Here is a 17,448-nt window from a genome sequence, read left to right as displayed (position 1 = left end):
TCTCCTTAATCACTGTGGAGAGGCCCCTGGTGGAGCAGGCTGTCCCCCTGCAGCCCATGGGTCCCACATGGAGCAGATCTCCGTGCTGCAGCCCGTGGAGAGGAGCCCACACAGGAGCAAGGGTCTGGGGGGAGCTGCCACCCACCCGTGGGGGACCCGTGCTGGAGCAGTTTGCTCCTGGGGGATGGACCCCGTGGGATGGAGCTGTGTGGGAGCAGGTCTTGAAGAGCTGCTGGCTGAGGGACCCCACGTGGAGCAGGGGCAGAGAGTGACCATGAAGGAGCGGCGGAGACGAAGCGCCAGGGACTGACAGCAGCCCCCATTCCCCATTCCTCTGTGCCACTCAGGGGTAGAAGGTGGAAGACAATGAATGAGGGAAGGAGTTTTTGGTGTGTTCTTAGTTTCTCACTGCTCTACCTTGTTAGTGATAGGCAATAAATTACATTAATCTTCCTATGCTGAGTCTGTTTGTCTGTGACGATCACTGTTGAGTGATTTCCCTGTTCTAATCTCAACCCTTGAGCCCTTTCCATTGTATTTCCTCCCCCTTTCCCTTTGAGGATGGGGAGCGAGAGAGCACTTGTGGTGGCGCTCAGCTGCCCCGAACCACCACACAAACAAACAAAAAACCACCTTTATTGAAGCCGCCTGGCCCCGCTGCCCCTCCCCACAGCCGCGGGACGAGCCCTCGGGGGCCGGGGCGGGGCGAGGGCAGCGGCCCCACTGCCCGGGTCCGTCAGGCCAGCGCATGGCGGGCGGCATGGCGGCGCTGAGGCAGGGGGGCGGCCAGCGGCTCGGCAGCGGTAAGGGCAGCGCCGGGAGCCGAGGCAGAACGGAGCGAGCCCCCGAGGGACAGGGACAGGGATAGGGATAGGGACCGGGTGGCGGCATTAAGCCGGAGCAGCGAAGGGCTGAGGCGGTTCTTCCCCTGCCCTAGGGGTCGCCTCGCCGGGGGCTGCCCGCAGAAAGGCGTTTTTGCAGCGGAGCCCTGCGAGCCCTGGGCCGGCCGGGACACTTAGGGGCTGGGGGCAGCGATTGTCCCCGAAACGCTCGGATTTATCCTCGTAGAGCCGTGTTTGCGGGTGGGAGATGTGGACAGATCCCCTTGGAAGAGATCGATGGGTAGAGCTGGGTCCAAGACCCTAGAGCTTTAATTCACGTTTGTTGTTGAGTGTGGACACTCGTGGGTGTTTAATTCGTTCAAGGCAGTGGCAGTGTGTCTGGTCCGTTTTGGGAAACTTCATTTTTCATTCATCTGATGTGTTTTAGGAAGCGTGTGAAACCTAAAGCACTGAAAAATAAAGGGCATAGTTCTCCTCTGGTGACATTAGTGATGCAGAAGGAGAACGACTGTTAGGGATGTGGAAGAATGATAACATTTTCTGATGCCAGCTTAATTATACTTTGAGTTAAGCTGAAGATAGGACGGCACGGTGACTTCAGGATTTTGAAGTGAGGGTGGAAGGTGGGGATGAGAGCTGTAGGGGCCCGGAGCACCCCTGAGCAGCCCCAAGCCCCCCAGGACCTCCACCCATGTCCATGTCCCTGCCTCAGCTGTGCCACGGGGGTGTGCAGCCTCGCCACCAGTCCTGTCCCTGTCCCCATCTCCTGCATGGACCTTGGACCTGTGTCATTGCCTTGTCTCCCGCATTGTCTCTGGTCTTGTGTCAGAAAATGATTTTTCTAAGATTCTCTCTGTCAAAACAAAGCAACATGTGTTTTGCCTTTCTGCAAACAGTTCTTAAGTATTTTGTTTTCCCCAAAGGAAAGCCCTCAAAGTATTTTCCTTGTCTGTAGCTTTTATTTCCTGTGAACAAGCTTATTGCGAAATGCTTTCAGATGTGCACTTTGGTACACGTTTGATATTTCTGTTTCTATTTTTTAGTTGCCTTTAGGCAGCAGAAATGGAAAAGCACTGTCTCTGTACAAGCAAAAATGCCTCCTTGCAACTTTGTACCTGAAAAATACCAAGTAAGTAATATATCCTACACCTGAACTTAAGTAAGACTCCACTATGAGATCTGAGTGATAGGCTCATCTGCTGTGAAGTTTGTCCATTGAATAGGACTTTTACTATTTGCTTGTTTGTTAGAACCTCAGTATAACCTATAGATGCATTTGTGTGGCATTTCTGTAATTAAGGCTAAATTGTTGATTTGGAAGACTTCCAGGAAAAAATAAATGCAGAACAGCAGTCTTGTTTCAAAAGGTTGTTTTGCAGAGCGCTCTATGTGCCAGAATTTGTTAAAACCTTTGTTCTGTGAACTAGAGCTGTTCCAGTAGTCTGGATCTTTAGAAAGCATGAACAGATACTGACTTTTTTATTCCCGCCAGTCCTATTCATATGAACGTATGTTGAAGATTCGTGAACAAAATGTTTCTCCGGCACTGAGAACATTTTACAAGAAGCCTTTGTTGCTGCATCAAGGATATATGCAGTGGTTGTTTGATTATGAAGGACGAAGATATCTTGATCTCTTTGCTGGAATCGTTACTGTCAGTGTTGGTCACTGTCATCCGTAAGTGTGTTTGATTTACACTACAAAATACAAGAAGAGATGCTGTTGATAGTTTTGTTCTTTCTTAATCTGTGACACAGTGAGCCAAAAAAACAGAATGTAATTCACTGGATTTTCATGCCTTATATATTAAGGTCAATTCCCACTATGTTTTGAAGAATTCATTCATTTTATCTATTTGGGCAAATGGAGCAGTGTCTGTATTTTCAGCATTAGTAACAGAGGCGGGGGGTTGCGTGGATTTATACACATACACTGAATGAAGTCCCTGTGTCTCTCCTTGTTCTACCTGCAGGAAGGTTACTATGGCTATCCAGAAACAGCTTGCTCGCCTTTGGCATACCACTAATATTTACATGCACCCATCAATCCAGGAATATGCTGAGAAGCTAACTTCGCTTCTTCCAGATCCACTTAAGGTACTTCACTTCTGACAGGAGCAGGGATGGGGAAAGCATGTGTCTGTTTATTGAATGAAAATATTTATTACATACATAAATGAGAGCCACAACATCTGCAGCAAGAAAAACCTCTTCAGAGACTGTCAGCTAAAGAGAGCGTGATGACCCTCAAGGCCTTTTCTTTGATTTAGGTACAGACAAGCATAATAACACAGGCTTCTCTTCTGCTTGGCTCTCTCTCTTCAGTCAACACTGTTAAGGAGTGTTGACTGGAGAAAAATGACTGAAGGAACTGAGATGTTTTTAACTACTCTTATATGTAGTCAGCCCTAACTTTCTTGATCTCACAAAAATTAAGAGTGAAAAGTATTTGACAGTATTTTATGTAGTGAGCTTTACTGACATTTAAGTAAGTAAACAATATAAATGTCAAAATGTCATGTGCCGTATGCACAGAAACAGTAAGACAAGTACTGTGTTTCTTCAGGTAAAACAAAGTGGTCATAAAAAGAGACTTGGTTACCAGAAGTGTGTGAAGCCATTGCAGTCTTAAAAAAATGGAAGAAATTTCAAAAATAGATGTAAATGTAAGGCATCTGCATAGCTTAAGCAGGGGAGTGACTGTCTCAGTCACTTCTGAAAATTAAATTTAAAAGCAGTGACGGTAGGATTTGAGCTGTTTTCAAATCTTAGATCTTATATGCTGAATATCCCCCTTAATTCTCAGTGGAACCCAATAAGCAACGTCTTGTTTTCCACTGTTGTTTCTCTGTGTTGCGCTCCTTGTAACTAACACACAAGGGTATTTTGCAGCCAATTTTACTGGTCTGAAGGTCATTCAGTTAGTCATGCTCAGTTTGACCCAAACACTTCTATTTTTCTTTGAATCATTGTTCCATCTTAGAAGTGAGACAGAAAACCTGAAGACTGCATGTCTTAAAAATCTTCTGTACTATCTGGTGTCATCATGATCTTTGTTCCCATCTGTAGGCTATGGATACCACTAAATTTACTGCAGAAAGGTCACTTAGTGGCAGTGAAAAGTGATTCCTGATACTGTTATAAAGTGACATATAAATAGGTGGTGGCCGTGCACTGTACTCATCCTAAGTGTTCTTCCACAGGTGGTTTATCTAACCAACAGTGGGTCAGAAGCCAATGACTTGGCGATGTTCATGGCAAGGCTATATACTCGTAACTTCGACATCATCTCTTTCAGGTAATGGTGGTATGGTCGATATCAAACTCACTGTGTGTGTGGTGAGTCTCTATATGCCTAAAACAAGAAGTAACTGCAGACCTGCTGAGGACACCCTGTTGAACAAAGAAAATTAAAACAGGAGTTCAAAATTTGATGCAGTGAACTAGGACTTTTCTGCAGAGAAGGCACAATCTGTAATTTCTGCTTTTCTGACTTTGTAAAAAGATCTAGTCTTTATGTTCAGGCTGTGCTTCAGCGGACCTTCGTTCAGGGTCAGAGCAGGCTTCAGCATCTACTGCTCTCTTCCTTTGTTCCACCCCTGCAGTGCTCCACTTCATGGGGGCACCTCCGGAACAGCGGTGCAGTGAACCACAGCAGGGAACAGGTCTGGCTGAAAATTATCCAGAGGAAAGGTTTTTTAGTTTTGTTTGTTTTTCTGCCTTATTTTTCTGCCAGATCCCTGAACCACAGTTCACTGCACAGCTACACTAACAGCTCTTCTGGCTTAACTACAGAGGTGGTGCAGGGGTGAGAGCTATGTAAGAACCAGTGTAAGCAATTCTTCTCTTTACTTTGCATCCAAGGCAGACACAGATATTAGAATAAAAGACCTTGTTATATGGAGCTGTATTTTTCTGCCATTCTGTTCAACGGAACATTGGGCATCCACCTAGCTTGTATATTCTCCTTAACGAACTTCTGGTTTGCTGATAAAACTATCAACAAACCACCACGTAGTTTAATGATTGGCAGCATCTGTTTGAGAGAGCAGCAGATCCCATGATTCAAAGAAGAGAGACATTTGTTCTGTGGGGCTCAGGTGCTGCAGCAGAACTTTGTGAAGCGCTTGCATAAAACCTGTCTGAATTGCTGTCAATTCCAGTCCTCATTCGCTTCTCCTTGTGAACAATTACAGCATATGAAATCACAGGAAACCAATGCAGATGGACAGTCATGGACCTTCCAAGACCAAAGCAAAAAAAAAAAAAGGCAGTAGGAATCTTGTTTTGAGCGTAGCAGCACACGCTTTTCCCAATAATTTATATCTCAGAGGCATGCCTTCTCAGAACTAATACTGCTGCAGTCTCTTTTTGGAAATGAGTGATGTGCTTGTGCTTTTTCTGTTTGCACAGAGGAGCATACCATGGAGGAAGCCCTTACGCACTGGGATTGACATCTATTGGTCCTTATAAGCATGGTGTTGCCAATGGCTTTGGCTGTTCAACAGTGAGATTTTAATTTATTTTTTTAACAATCTGATGAACTAGCACTTTATTTGAACATTTTGATGGTTAGCAAATTTCTATCTTCAAAGTGCTTTATAGTTACTAACCAAACTGCAGTGTAGCTATTCCTGCAGTGTAGCTACTACTCTGCTGTGATATCTGCCTGCCTTCCTGTATTTTGTAGGTTTTAACATGCTTTGGATTATTGAAGCACTACCAGCAACTCTGAAAATGTTGCCATTAATCTTAGATAACCATAACTGCTGACTAACTGCAAAACTTAAATATCAAAAGAAAGGAAGTCATCAGTTGAGTCACTACTACAGGGATATCCTTGTGGGAGAAGCCTGCTATTATTCCACAAGTGTTCTGTGGAAAAGTCACTGGAACTAGATATGCCTTTTGTCTCTAACCGCCTTTCTCTCTCTCTCTTTTTTTTCTTTTTTTTTCTTTTTTTTCTTTTTTTTTTAATTAGAGTCATTACTGGGTATGATTAACACATCTCCTAGAACGATGTTACCAAATCTGTAGCTATTTCTCTTATGCTTGACAGACAATGTTACCAGATGTTTTTCGTGGTCCATGGGGAGGCAGCAATTGTAGAGATTCTCCAGTACAAACTGTTCGAAAATGCAGCTGTTCTGAAGGTTGGTCAATGAGAAAAGTTATTTGTTTTTTAGATTAGAGAGTAATAGGAGGCTGTAGAAGGCAAAGTATATGCTCAGGTTATTTCTACCTCCTCAAGAAAGGTAAGCATTCCTCAGTAGACCTCTAGTTAGGATTTGCAAGGGCAACTAATGAAAATATTGCAGAAATCATGGGTATCTGCTTCTCACAGAAAAAAATATGGGCAGGCAACATCCCATATTCTTTTTTTTTTTTTTCTTTTTTCCCTGAAAATCCTAGCCTTCGTTTCAAGCATTTGTCAAGATCAGCTCTGGTATTCAAAAAGCTGTGGTTCTCAAACCTTAGTGCATCTGGAAGTACTATTTGTTGATTGATATTTTCCGCTGTTTTGGAGTAATATAAATAGTAAGGACAAAGTGAAGCCAATGATATGAAAAAGTCTTTATGAGGCAGAACATCCATTCACATACAGTGTGAAAGCTCCTCTACTGCCCTCCAATTAACAAAAATGATGGTATTTTTCCCCACTGTTTCAAGAGGCACTCTGTTGTTTTAATTCACATGCATAAAAAAATACTTCCTTCTTATCTTTGCCCTCCCCAGTGAATGGATTAGCTATACTAACTTCTCTGTTCTTTATTTGTATACACTTATATGCAGCTGTATTCTCCAGAAGCCTTGTATCTGCACTAACTTAATGTTCCTTATGTCTTATTCTGATGTTAATTGAACCCTGAAAAAGTTATCTGCTTATTCCTTTTGTTGATGTAGGTGTTTCACACTCTGTAACCTACAGCTTATTGTTACATCCTGTACAATTGCAGCCTGTATAATTGGTAACATCTCATTGTCTGGCAGCTTTGCTTTGCTGTTTTAGAACTGTTAGTCTTTATGATATAAAGACTTTTTTTTTATGAGAAAATAAGGGACTCTCTCGTGATATTTAGACATTTTTATGTATTTGAGAGGTGATATTTACCATATAGTCAGATAATATTTGTAGATGTGCACTTTCATATTTTGAAGTTGCTATTGTCATTTTAATTAAATTGTATTTAAAGCATTTTCCCTGTAAACAGGTATATGTCATGCAAATGACCAGTACATTGAACAGTTCAAAGATACTCTGAACACTTGTGTGCCAAAGACAATAGCTGGATTTATCAGTGAACCAATTCAGGTAGGTAGTTTCGCATTTCTCAGTTGTGATATCACAAATAGTATGAAATATTCAAATCTGGTGCTCTTTAGCTGTACCCTAAATATGGATGTCCATTGATTTTATGACTTAAACACCTTAAACATTTGGAAGAATTAATGCACTCTCTTAAAGGTTCAGCTTTTGTCACTGATTTTGGCGGAGCTAGGATGTTACTCATAAAGATAAACAAAGAATCATGATTAAGTGTACCTGCTTTTTCTGTATTTAGATAGCATGTATGGCATGCACTTTTGTTTTGTATCTCAGTACCTTCTTCCAAATCTCATAGTGCTTTTCTATTTACTATTTCTGTAAACTTTAGCACAATTTCCTTTCCACCTCTTCCCAACATGTTCTCCACTGTGTTTTTAGGAGCTCTCTAGCTGGCCACAGTATTCATTCTCTTGGTGTTTCACCCCAGTTACAGAACTGATGTATATGTATGTGGTTGTTAAATAGGAGGAATGGAGAATATATCTCAAGACCAGGAAAGGCAAGAAAAAAATGTTAGAACTGTGACCAGAGAAAACTGGAGCTGCTCCGTTTTTGCTTTTTCCTAAGCCTTCACATGTTTTAGTCTAAGAAGCCATTGCAATCAAGGTATAGAGTAAAATTTCTGGCAAGATGAACAGAAATTGAGTAAACAGTATTCAAAACAAATTTACTGAAGGAGGGATGTAAATTCTCTGTTTACATTTATCATGAAACACAGTTTATGGATTTCTCAGTGTGCAGGTTTTCAAGGTACTTGTTTTGGCAGTTTTTCTTTAATCCACTGTATCTTACAGTGGTCCAGTTTACAGTATGGCCTCACAGACATTTGTATGAACACAGCTAATGGAACAGCAAACTGCCCTGTGGGATGGGAATGTGTGACCTGAGCAGAAACTATCAGAAGCAGTTTCACTGTTGAAGACTGAAATTTAAGACAACTGTTTTGCTATTACCTGAGAGTTGCTGGTATTTTTTCTTACTGTAGAAAGATAGTCACCCAGTAAAACCACTCTTTCATTTTCTGTTCCTAAAGAAATTTTATTTTTATTTTATTATTTATTTGTTTGTTTGTTTATTTGTCTTGGCAGGGTGTTAATGGAGCTGTTCAGTATCCAAAAGGTTTCTTAAAGGAAGCATACGGGCTAGTACGGGAAAGAGGAGGTGTTTGTATTTCAGATGAAGTAAGTTTTTTCACAAAAAAGTCTAGAATTTGGGGTACCTCTTAAAATCTTTTTGAAAGAATCCACATGAAGGCAAACTTGAAGCCCTGGAAATAAAATAAGCTGTGAAATACATAGCATTTCACTTAAGGCTAACATGGTACCTCTTTCCAAGCTTAGGTGCCTCATAGTTTTTACTGCCTTTATTCTGCAGCATGGTATACTAATTTTAGACATAGGTAAGGCTTGTACCAGGCTTGAGTCCTCCAGTTTTGGAAGAAGTCTAGAGTAAATTTACAAAAATACGCAACTAATAAATGCCAGCTGTGATGTGGTATTGTCACAATAACACTTATGGTTACAAGTGTTGTTTGTGTACATTGGCAACTCTAGAACGGGGTTCTTTTACTATACCTCTGCAAATACATTTCATAAATAAAATTTGCTTACCTAAGGCCATTTTGAAATATTAATGAACTCTTCAAAGTGACTGTGATATGTATGTCAAGCATTGTAGTGGTAGAAATCAGCAATCATGGGACTGCAATTTTGAAATGTGGTAAGCAGCTGCATTTCCTCTCCATTTTGAAATGGAAGCTGCAGCATATTTGTGCATTTCACCATGCCTAAGACATGGTGTGATGTTGGCTGTGTAATATGCAAAAGAAAAACCCAATTGTAGTAAATAATATTTTGTACAAAGCCACCTGAGTAAGGATCTTTCTACAATAGTTGATTCAAGGTATGGTTGCAGTGTAATGAAAATCAGCAAAAATTGAATGAAAATAGAAAGAAGCCATATTGTAAAATGTGAGAAAGTGATGGAGGTTTCTCCGGATTTTTCCTTTGAAAGGTACAGACAGGATTTGGACGAACAGGCAGCCATTTCTGGGGATTTCAAACGCATGGTGTAGTCCCTGACATTGTTACTTTGGCAAAAGGAATTGGTAATGGCTTTCCCATGGCAGCTGTTGTTACCACAAAAGGTATAAGTGTTCTGTCCTGATAAGAATTAAAGTAGAGCAAATACAAAATGTACTATACCATAGTTACTTACTGGAGAGATGTGTATTCAAACAGCTGAGCTTTATTAATGATCTTGGTTTCAAGCTGTCTTTTGAGGTAAATGAATTGGTTTCTCATTACTGACTGGTTTTACCTAGAGCTCTGCTTTTACCAGTGAAAAGCTTTATTTAGATGGGGTTAATTGCATAACTGAAGCAGAGATGACCTTGTCATAGAAATCCTGAAAAGAAACACCTTGTAAGAAATCCTGAAAATCTTTGAATTTTCCATTTTAATAATCAGTGCACTAAGAGAAGACAATATGTTAGCCAGCTACTTGATTCATATGAATGACTCACTGAGTCTGGTTAAGAAAATTTGTAGATGTTGGCCCAAGGAGACAACTGACTAGATTATTTTAAAGTGTGACCATTTTAAAGTCTGTCTTTAGCATCTATTAAACTGTAGTTTTGGCAGTATTATGGTCTGTCACTTCGGAGAATCAGGGTAGAAGCACAGCAATATTTTAAGTTAACGCAGGTAAGTACTGTTACCAAATGTAAAACAACTGTAAGACTAATTAATGTTTTTTGGTTTTGTTTTTCTCTTCTAGAGATTGCAAATTCTTTGGCTCAAAACCTTCATTTCAATACATTTGGAGGAAACCCTTTAGCCTGCGTAGTTGGAGCTGCAGTTCTTGATGTAGGGAGAACATTATGAATTGATGTATTCCAAGCTTTTTCTGGATAAAAAATGCTTGCATTTGTTCTTATTATAAAGTTATGTGTGGACAATTTCGTAACTGTATAAACACATAAAGTATTATTTATATATAGGCAGGGCGCTTTATGTGTAGGAAAAATACAAGTTCCTGATTAGTTCTACTGCAAAAGTTTCATCCCTTTAGGCAGGAGTAGGAGTCATTTGTAGTCTTCATCTTGGACATTACTTTGAACCTATCTGAAGCAAGTCTGAAGGGGTTGTCAGCTAGGCAAAAAATAAAATGGAGTTGAAAGACAATGAGTTAAGGAAAAAAAAAAAAAGGAAAAGTATCACTTTAATTTTTGTAATTCTTTTTCTTATGTGAATTTTATTAAAGTACACTTTAAGTTTGTAAATTAAGTTGTGCACATCAGTGCTGATAGCTGGTTGCATGTCAGAACTTTGATGAATAGAGCAGAGTATGAAAAATTGCATTTAAAAAGCATTGATGAGTGTTGATGAATCTAATTAAAGCACTCAAGCTGTTTCCTAAAAGGCTACCTAGTACCAATAGGTATGCCTTGTCAAGTTATATACTTACGGTGCTGGAGAAAGTTTTAAAATATTTTGGGTAAGATTTTGAAAATAATCCTGATGGTCAGGTATTTTTCATCCATGACTGTGTGTGAGCATGAATTACCGCAATATGATTATGGAATAACAAGTAAAATGTGCAAAAGGATGGAGCAACATCAAAATATTTTGTTCAGTTTTAATCTGATGCTATTAGTAGATTGGAAAAAATGAAATACCATAGTAGTGAAGGATTTTAAATACCACAGTAGTGAAGGAACATATTATGCAAATCTGTGAGCGTTGAGAGGATGATGTGTCATTGATCTTACAGGGTATTAAACAAACAGATGTGTTAGAAGCTTGTCCTGCAACATTGTCATTGTGCATCATTCTACCTAGGCTATTGAAGAAGATCATCTACAAAAAAACAGCGAGGATGTGGGAACGTATATGCTACTGGAGCTTGCTAAACTACGGGATAAATTTGAGATTGTTGGAGATGTCCGTGGCAAGGGACTTATGATTGGGATAGAGATGGTGACAGATAAGGTTGATTATTTACTTTATTCCTTAATTCCTTTCAATGCCACTGAGTGTTTTACTTAAAAAAGTGGAGTGAGAAAGCATTGCTCTGGCTAAAAATGAGCCAGAAGATGCCAGCATTTCAAATATCTCACAAGCTTTGTGTAAACAGTGACTTGTGCACTTTAATTGCATAAAGCCATCTTAGAAAGCAGATTAAATTATGCAACTGAAGTTTTCAGACAGAGATGGGAGTAGGATATATGGGAATAACTGGAATATATATCTTTTTCTTAGAATTAATTTATAAATCTAGAATTTTATAAATTTATCTTAGTTTAATGTTTACTTCCCATAGGACAGTCGCCACCCTCTTCCAACTGAAGAAATCAGTGAGATCTGGGAAGATTGTAAAGATATGGGTGTTCTAATTGGAAGAGGAGGACTCTACAATCAGGTATAGAACTTCTGGTTAAATTAACTATACTGATTTTGCCTGGTTTACAAACCAAGCAGGAGCTATTTGTTTCTTTTCTGAAACTAGTGCTAGAACTAGTTAGAAACTAGTGCTCAACTAGTTCGGGGCACACTTATCAAAGAGGCCTTGGTCCCAGCTCTGCAGTTCTATTATTTTTCCATACCTATGGTTAGATTGTGTGGCAAAGTGTGAGCACTAACCTAGAAGGGCTGCTATAACCTGTGTTCTTCCCCTACAAGTATAAGGATGTCTTTTTTTTAATTTTTCCTTCTCAGACATTTAGAATTAAACCTCCTATGTGCATCACTAAAAAGGATGCTGACTTCGCTGTTGAAGTAATTCATACTGCATTAGAGAGACACATGAGAAGAGTAGCTGCAAAGTAGACTCGACTTATTTCTGTACACGAGATGCAATTGAATGAATCCATGATACTTGCCATCCAGACTCAGCACTAATCTACACAGGACAAGAAGAATCATAGTTTGAAGATAAAATGTGTCAGCATCATTAAGACTACTCTTACAGAGCCAGACTTCAAATAATGCCTCTAATCTGTTTTGTAAAAATACTCTTCAGTACTACAGTTGTCTTTAACAATGCAACATGTGACACTAGGACAGAATGGTTTCATTCTGATGCTCTTTGTTCCTTACTCTTTTCTTCTGCTGCTCTTTCTGTCTCACTTGTTTCCTATGCACCAGCACAGGTCCTCCACCAGGCTACCGTCACTCTGGAGGTGTTACAGGTACCACCATGGAGTGCCTCTTGCTGCTATGGCCTTGTTCCTGTGTCTCACAGCATTTGCTGTTTTCACAGAGGCAACACAAACTCCCGCTTAACTGAGCATGTGGTGGGACTGTTGCAGAGCCAGCTGTGACCAGTGCAGGGTAGTCCCTGACCATCTTCCACTGTGGTCACCCCCACAGCCACCACAACCTTCCCTCTTACACTCAATACTCAGGAACATTTGTAAAGACAGACAGTGATGAAGTATTTGACTTTATTTAAATAAGAAAAATAATTAACTCAAAGGTAACAGTGCAGGGTTTTAGTCTCACCCTCAGTCCCACAATGAGAGATTTCACACAGTTATTTGGGCTAGGAACCACTCTGAGGAGAACATAAGTGCAGCTTTCAAACAGTGCTAAAAGTGTTTACCCTTACTACAAGGAAGCACTGTAATTTGTGCACACTAAAAGCACAAAAAAAAAATATCTGTGCACACTAATTGTAAAGGTTCTAATTACACTAATTCTTTTATATGGGGCTCTAATCCAGTCATCATCCTCTCCAAAAATGCTTTTATTTTCCTCCTGCTGCTTTTAGGATTGCACAGCACACCAATTAGTCATTTAGCAAGATGCAAAATCTGGCTGGGGAAATAAGGTGCAGCATTTCTTACATAACCACTTTTTGGGAAAAAAAAGAAGTTCATTACCTCCCTCACTCTCAAGAAAAAAAAAGTATAATTGCTGGCTGTTAGTAAGAACTGTACATTAGTCATTTTACTTTGGTTCAAATTGTAACATTTGAATAATTTCTTACCCCAACAATGGTACTGTGTTCTGCAATTTTGTCTGATGAGCTGAAATGTTAGAGCAACTTGGATAAGGCAAGATCATTGCTTTTATCAACTCTCAGGGTTTACTATCAGACTAGAGCCCCAGCCCTCCCTGAGCATTGCATTCTCTAACTGCATTCACAATTTGATTTGTAAAGTTCTTTCCTACACTTACACTCCAAAATCAGGTGTTTGTCTCACTTTTTTTTTTTTTTTAAGTGCTATTCAAGTTGAAGCAGATTATGCATTTAAACAGAGGCATAATACCAGCTCCCATTTTGTTTTTCATTAGAAATCAAAAGAAAAAATGTAGACAGGTGTCTCTAATTCACACCATTCCCCAGTCAAATAGGAATATATAAGTTAAACGTGCTGAGGGACAGACTTCCCACATGCAGCTCACCTCACATACATTAACACCAACTTCTCAGTTTTCATCGCCCTCCTCCCCACTTACTCCAGCAAGGTTTTTTGTCCCTCTCACACACACCTGGCATGCAGGCACACATACAGAACTAATAGGGACTGCCAAAGCCGCGATTAACCAGCTTTGTCATCTTACTCTTTTCTCTTTTGTCTGCTAATTAGTTTGAAAAGGCCATTGAGGATGGCAGAAAAGCCTGTTTTTTCCCCTTGCCCTGGTTCATATTTCATCTTTAACAGATGATCAAAGCAGCAGAGTCCATTCTTAAATCAGTTTTCTCTCAAAAAAAATAGCAACATGTTAAAATAATTTATTCCTTCTGCATAGGTTGCATCCATGCAAGTTTCAACAAGAATGCAAGGCAACTAGCTTTAAAACACTATTTTTTCCCCTTCAGCATGAAATCTGCTGGAAGGGTAAGCCAAATTCAGTCAGTAAAGAACGGCTGGTAAAAACAAACGAAAGCACAGGTTGCTTCACAAGATAACGTTCCTTTTGTTACATTTTTTTCCTTCCTCCTTCCAAAGTTGGAGTTGCCTGCTCTGTTTACCTCAAAATACAGGCAATGCACACTTCTCCATTTTGGGAGATTTTTTATGTATGATTCCAGAGACTGTCACTGTATCTAAGTTCTATCTGTTTTTACGTTTCTCTTTTTTGCTTCTGGTGTGTACAGCTCCATTTACAGTTGGTGCTTGTGTTGCTTTTGCATGTCCTGTCAATTTTAGATGTTCAAACAGTTTATTTCGGGATGGAAATGCACAGTTGCAGGTTACACAGTGAATGGGAACTTCATTCTACAAGGGAAAAAAGAAAGATTAACTTTTTTACAGAATGCATAATAAATAGAATGCACCAACTGGTTACACGTAGCTTTTCTTAAACAATGAAATGTGATTAAGTTGTTTGTTTCTATAATTAAAATCCCATTACTGATTAACAATAAAAAACAAACATTACAAATATGGCCTCTTAGAATTTTAAGGAGTGCTAAGTAAAGCCTAGAACAAAACAGAAGCTTTGCAAATCCCATTTATGATACATTAGATTACATTTGATCTCATCTGACTAAAGAAGACTATACACATACCACTTTCATTTCTGAAATTTACTGAATTCAGTATGTCTTAGCTCTAGTTAATATAAGAGTTCACTCTTACTGGGAATCATCAATATTGGGAAAGATGCAAACGGTACTGACTAATGACAACAGCTGTCTTGTCTACTTTTTGTTTGTTTAAACTGCTTTGAATACTGAGATCTTGCCACTCTCTTAGAAGTGAAATTTAGTCCTACTTTTCTCTGCAAAGACAAGATCCGATGTTCCAATATTGCAGATTCTAATAAAAATCACAGGAAGAGAAGTCACCTATTTAAATTACTAAAAAAACAAGCAGTAAATTGGAATAGAATATTTGTCTAGAATTCAAACCAACAATCATGTTTGTAATTACATGTTTGTAATTAAATGACATGATTAGTAGCATTACTAATTTGACATACCGTTGTTGGATGTTCTGAAGATGCCTTGGCAGACTTTTTTGCATCCTTGGCTTTTTTACCTTTAGGCTTAGCACTGCTGATAGACAAAGAGAAAGCAAGATCAGTGCACAAGATATTCAAATTAACACTAAAGAGTAGTCTTTCAGAGCAAAGTTTCTCCTAATTTCCCCAGTTCTTCCTTCGCACAACACAAGTGTGTTCAGAAAAAAGAACTGTCATTTATATGATCAACTGTCAGTCTCAAGATTCAGCTAGATGATGGATCAGATGCTGGTAAATGTGTGGCACTGATTTGCAGTCTAATACCTTTTCCAGAGTAAATCCTAACACTCCTTGGTTTGTACCATTTTTATTCAACTCTGATTTAGTGGAGTAGACCTCCCAATTTACTTGGTGTGAAAAATCTAGACTTAAATCTAGACTTGTTTAACGGTATCAGACATGACATAGAATGTCAATCACTGCTATATAGCAAGTCAGCGCACCTTTTCACTTCACTTTGTGCTTCATTTACTTGGCTGCTATCCTCTGAAGCACTTCTTTCCTCTGACACAGCACATCTTTGGCCATCATTTACCAATTCCTCTGCTGTGTCCTTGTCCACACATGGCACCTCCTTTTGCTCAGCTGTTTCTTCATCAGCACTTTTATCAAAAGAGTCCTCATAAATCTGTCCAAAGACAATAAATGCAAGTAAGCATCTTTAAGTTCATTAGTGATTATGTTTATACTGTTATACTCATTTACCTCAAAACATGGGTGTAACACACAAAGCCATCAACCCTCTGAATTTTACACTGTGTTTTCAGTGAGACTGTAACAGATAAAATCTTAGTTCCCTTTTCGAAAGATGAGACCACCTGTGACGAAGGGACGAAACACCAATAAAACAGCCTCAAAAGCTATGGAACATAAGAACAAAGGTAGCTTTTAATTACTTACAGAGTTAATCACAGGGCTCCCATTTCACATTATAAGATAGTGGTTTTGTTTACAACTTTGCCAAATGGTAATTGTTTAGGCTAAAGTTTTTTGTGCCAGATGTGTGCATTAGGACACAATTATTCTACTGACGGAAGCTAAACACGCTATTTCCCCCCCTTAACTTTTGAAAACACTGCTAAACTTCTCCAAGTACCAGAACACAAAATTTGAGTCAAGACTAAGTTTGGCAAAGGTCTATCTATGTCTGAGCATGTCTGAAACAAAATTGCTAAAGTCACAAAAGCAAAATAATTAGGTTTGACCTAACACTATGTTATTGAATATACCACCTCTAGTATGCAATATAAAACTTAACTTGTGGACTTAAAACTACCTGAAAAAGACTTAGCTAAGCTGTGTACCTCCAGGAAAACAAAACAAAAACTGTAGTGATTCCTGCACTCAGTAAAACTTCGTAGAGGATCGAAGTTACATTTCCAGAAGAATCTCTCTGCACAAGAAGGTTCCAGCTCAGCTATGCAGGAGTGCCACCCATGTTCTGGTGGGTGGCATTACTGGTGTTTGCAATGCAAGTAAAAGGTGGAATGGATGCGTTCACTCCAACAACCACACAGGGTCAGTAAGATGCCAAAAAAAATAATTTACAAACAGTACATTTTACCAGGTCTAGCAGCCAAATCAGAAAACTATTACCAAACAATTAAGTTGCTACTGCACTAGGGCCACTGCTGGTCTTTCTTATCAATTCCTTGTGTTCACTCTTTATCTGCATGTTTCCCTGTATTTCCTGTATCTTTTTTCTTGAAACTTTTTCTCTCTCTTTTCCTTACACTTCAGCCCACAAGCTTTTTGGAACCAGCACTACATTTAGTAGGACCTGTACTAACAGAATAAAGTTATATTTATGAGATATATTATCATATTATGTGTTAAAAAGGATTGTAAAGTTCCCTGAATTTCATTACGTCTGACTCCCTACCGTCATTGTTTTCTGTTTCTTCTTCTGCTTCTTGGAGAGCCTGTAAAGATAAGAATGCAAAATGAACTCTTTGAAAAAAAGTGAAAATGAATACAATTTCTAGAAAGTTATGAAGTTATATTTTTGTTTAACATCATAACATGGTATTAGAATAGTGGCCACAACTAGGAAACGATTCATATCTGAAGTGAAAATAACAGTTCTCCTAACTATTCATTGCATTTAGAAAAACACTTATTCTGTTCAGACTGAACAGAAAGGTAGTAATGAGCTAGTTGGTTTTATGTTTTTCCAGTCAAAAAATGAAGTTGTACAACTTATTAAACAAATTCAATTTAATTTCAAGTACACTCATTTTCTGCGTGTGCCAGCACCCAACTGACAAAGAGTCCCATAACTAAATCAAAAAACACTGGGCCTG

The 17,448-nt window shown here is 39.2% G+C and overlaps 2 protein-coding genes across 4 annotated transcripts in view; one reads left to right on the top strand and one right to left on the bottom strand.

Annotated features, from left to right (window-relative positions):
* Positions 1-645: 645 nt before the first annotated feature.
* Positions 646-17,375, top strand: AGXT2 (alanine--glyoxylate aminotransferase 2). Of its 2 annotated transcripts, XR_011091122.1 has the most exons (15): positions 646-803; positions 1,886-1,971; positions 2,335-2,519; positions 2,815-2,938; positions 4,045-4,139; positions 5,255-5,348; positions 5,901-5,994; positions 7,054-7,154; positions 8,258-8,350; positions 9,183-9,315; positions 9,948-10,036; positions 11,012-11,161; positions 11,493-11,591; positions 11,888-13,137; positions 13,856-17,375. XR_011091122.1 is itself a non-coding variant. In XM_068666630.1 (14 exons), the coding sequence occupies exons 1-14, from the start codon at positions 749-751 to the stop codon at positions 11,996-11,998; spliced, it is 1,509 nt and encodes a 502-aa protein (XP_068522731.1). In that variant the 5' UTR covers positions 646-748; the 3' UTR covers positions 11,999-17,375. The 2 variants fall into 2 exon arrangements, 1 of the variants encoding a protein (XP_068522731.1); XM_068666630.1 differs by having other exon boundaries at positions 11,888-17,375.
* The window catches only part of DNAJC21 (DnaJ heat shock protein family (Hsp40) member C21), a 16,142-nt gene continuing 11,295 nt past the window's right edge, over positions 12,602-17,448 (bottom strand). Inside the window, exons 9-12 of one of the 2 annotated variants that reach the window (XM_068666628.1) lie at positions 17,028-17,067; positions 15,589-15,773; positions 15,104-15,179; positions 12,602-14,397 (exon numbers count right to left, since the gene is read on the bottom strand). In XM_068666628.1, the coding sequence (XP_068522729.1) occupies positions 14,233-14,397; positions 15,104-15,179; positions 15,589-15,773; positions 17,028-17,067 (466 nt within the window). In that variant the 3' untranslated portion in view covers positions 12,602-14,232. The remainder of the gene's footprint in view (positions 14,398-15,103; positions 15,180-15,588; positions 15,774-17,027; positions 17,068-17,448) is intronic. The other variant, XM_068666629.1, reaches the window with a different exon arrangement.

The sequence above is a fragment of the Anas acuta genome, chromosome Z (genome assembly GCF_963932015.1).
Source record: "Anas acuta chromosome Z, bAnaAcu1.1, whole genome shotgun sequence".
NCBI lineage: Eukaryota > Metazoa > Chordata > Aves > Anseriformes > Anatidae > Anas > Anas acuta.
The sequence above is the reverse complement of the archived record's forward strand: the minus strand, read 5'-3'. Positions and strand labels throughout refer to the sequence as shown.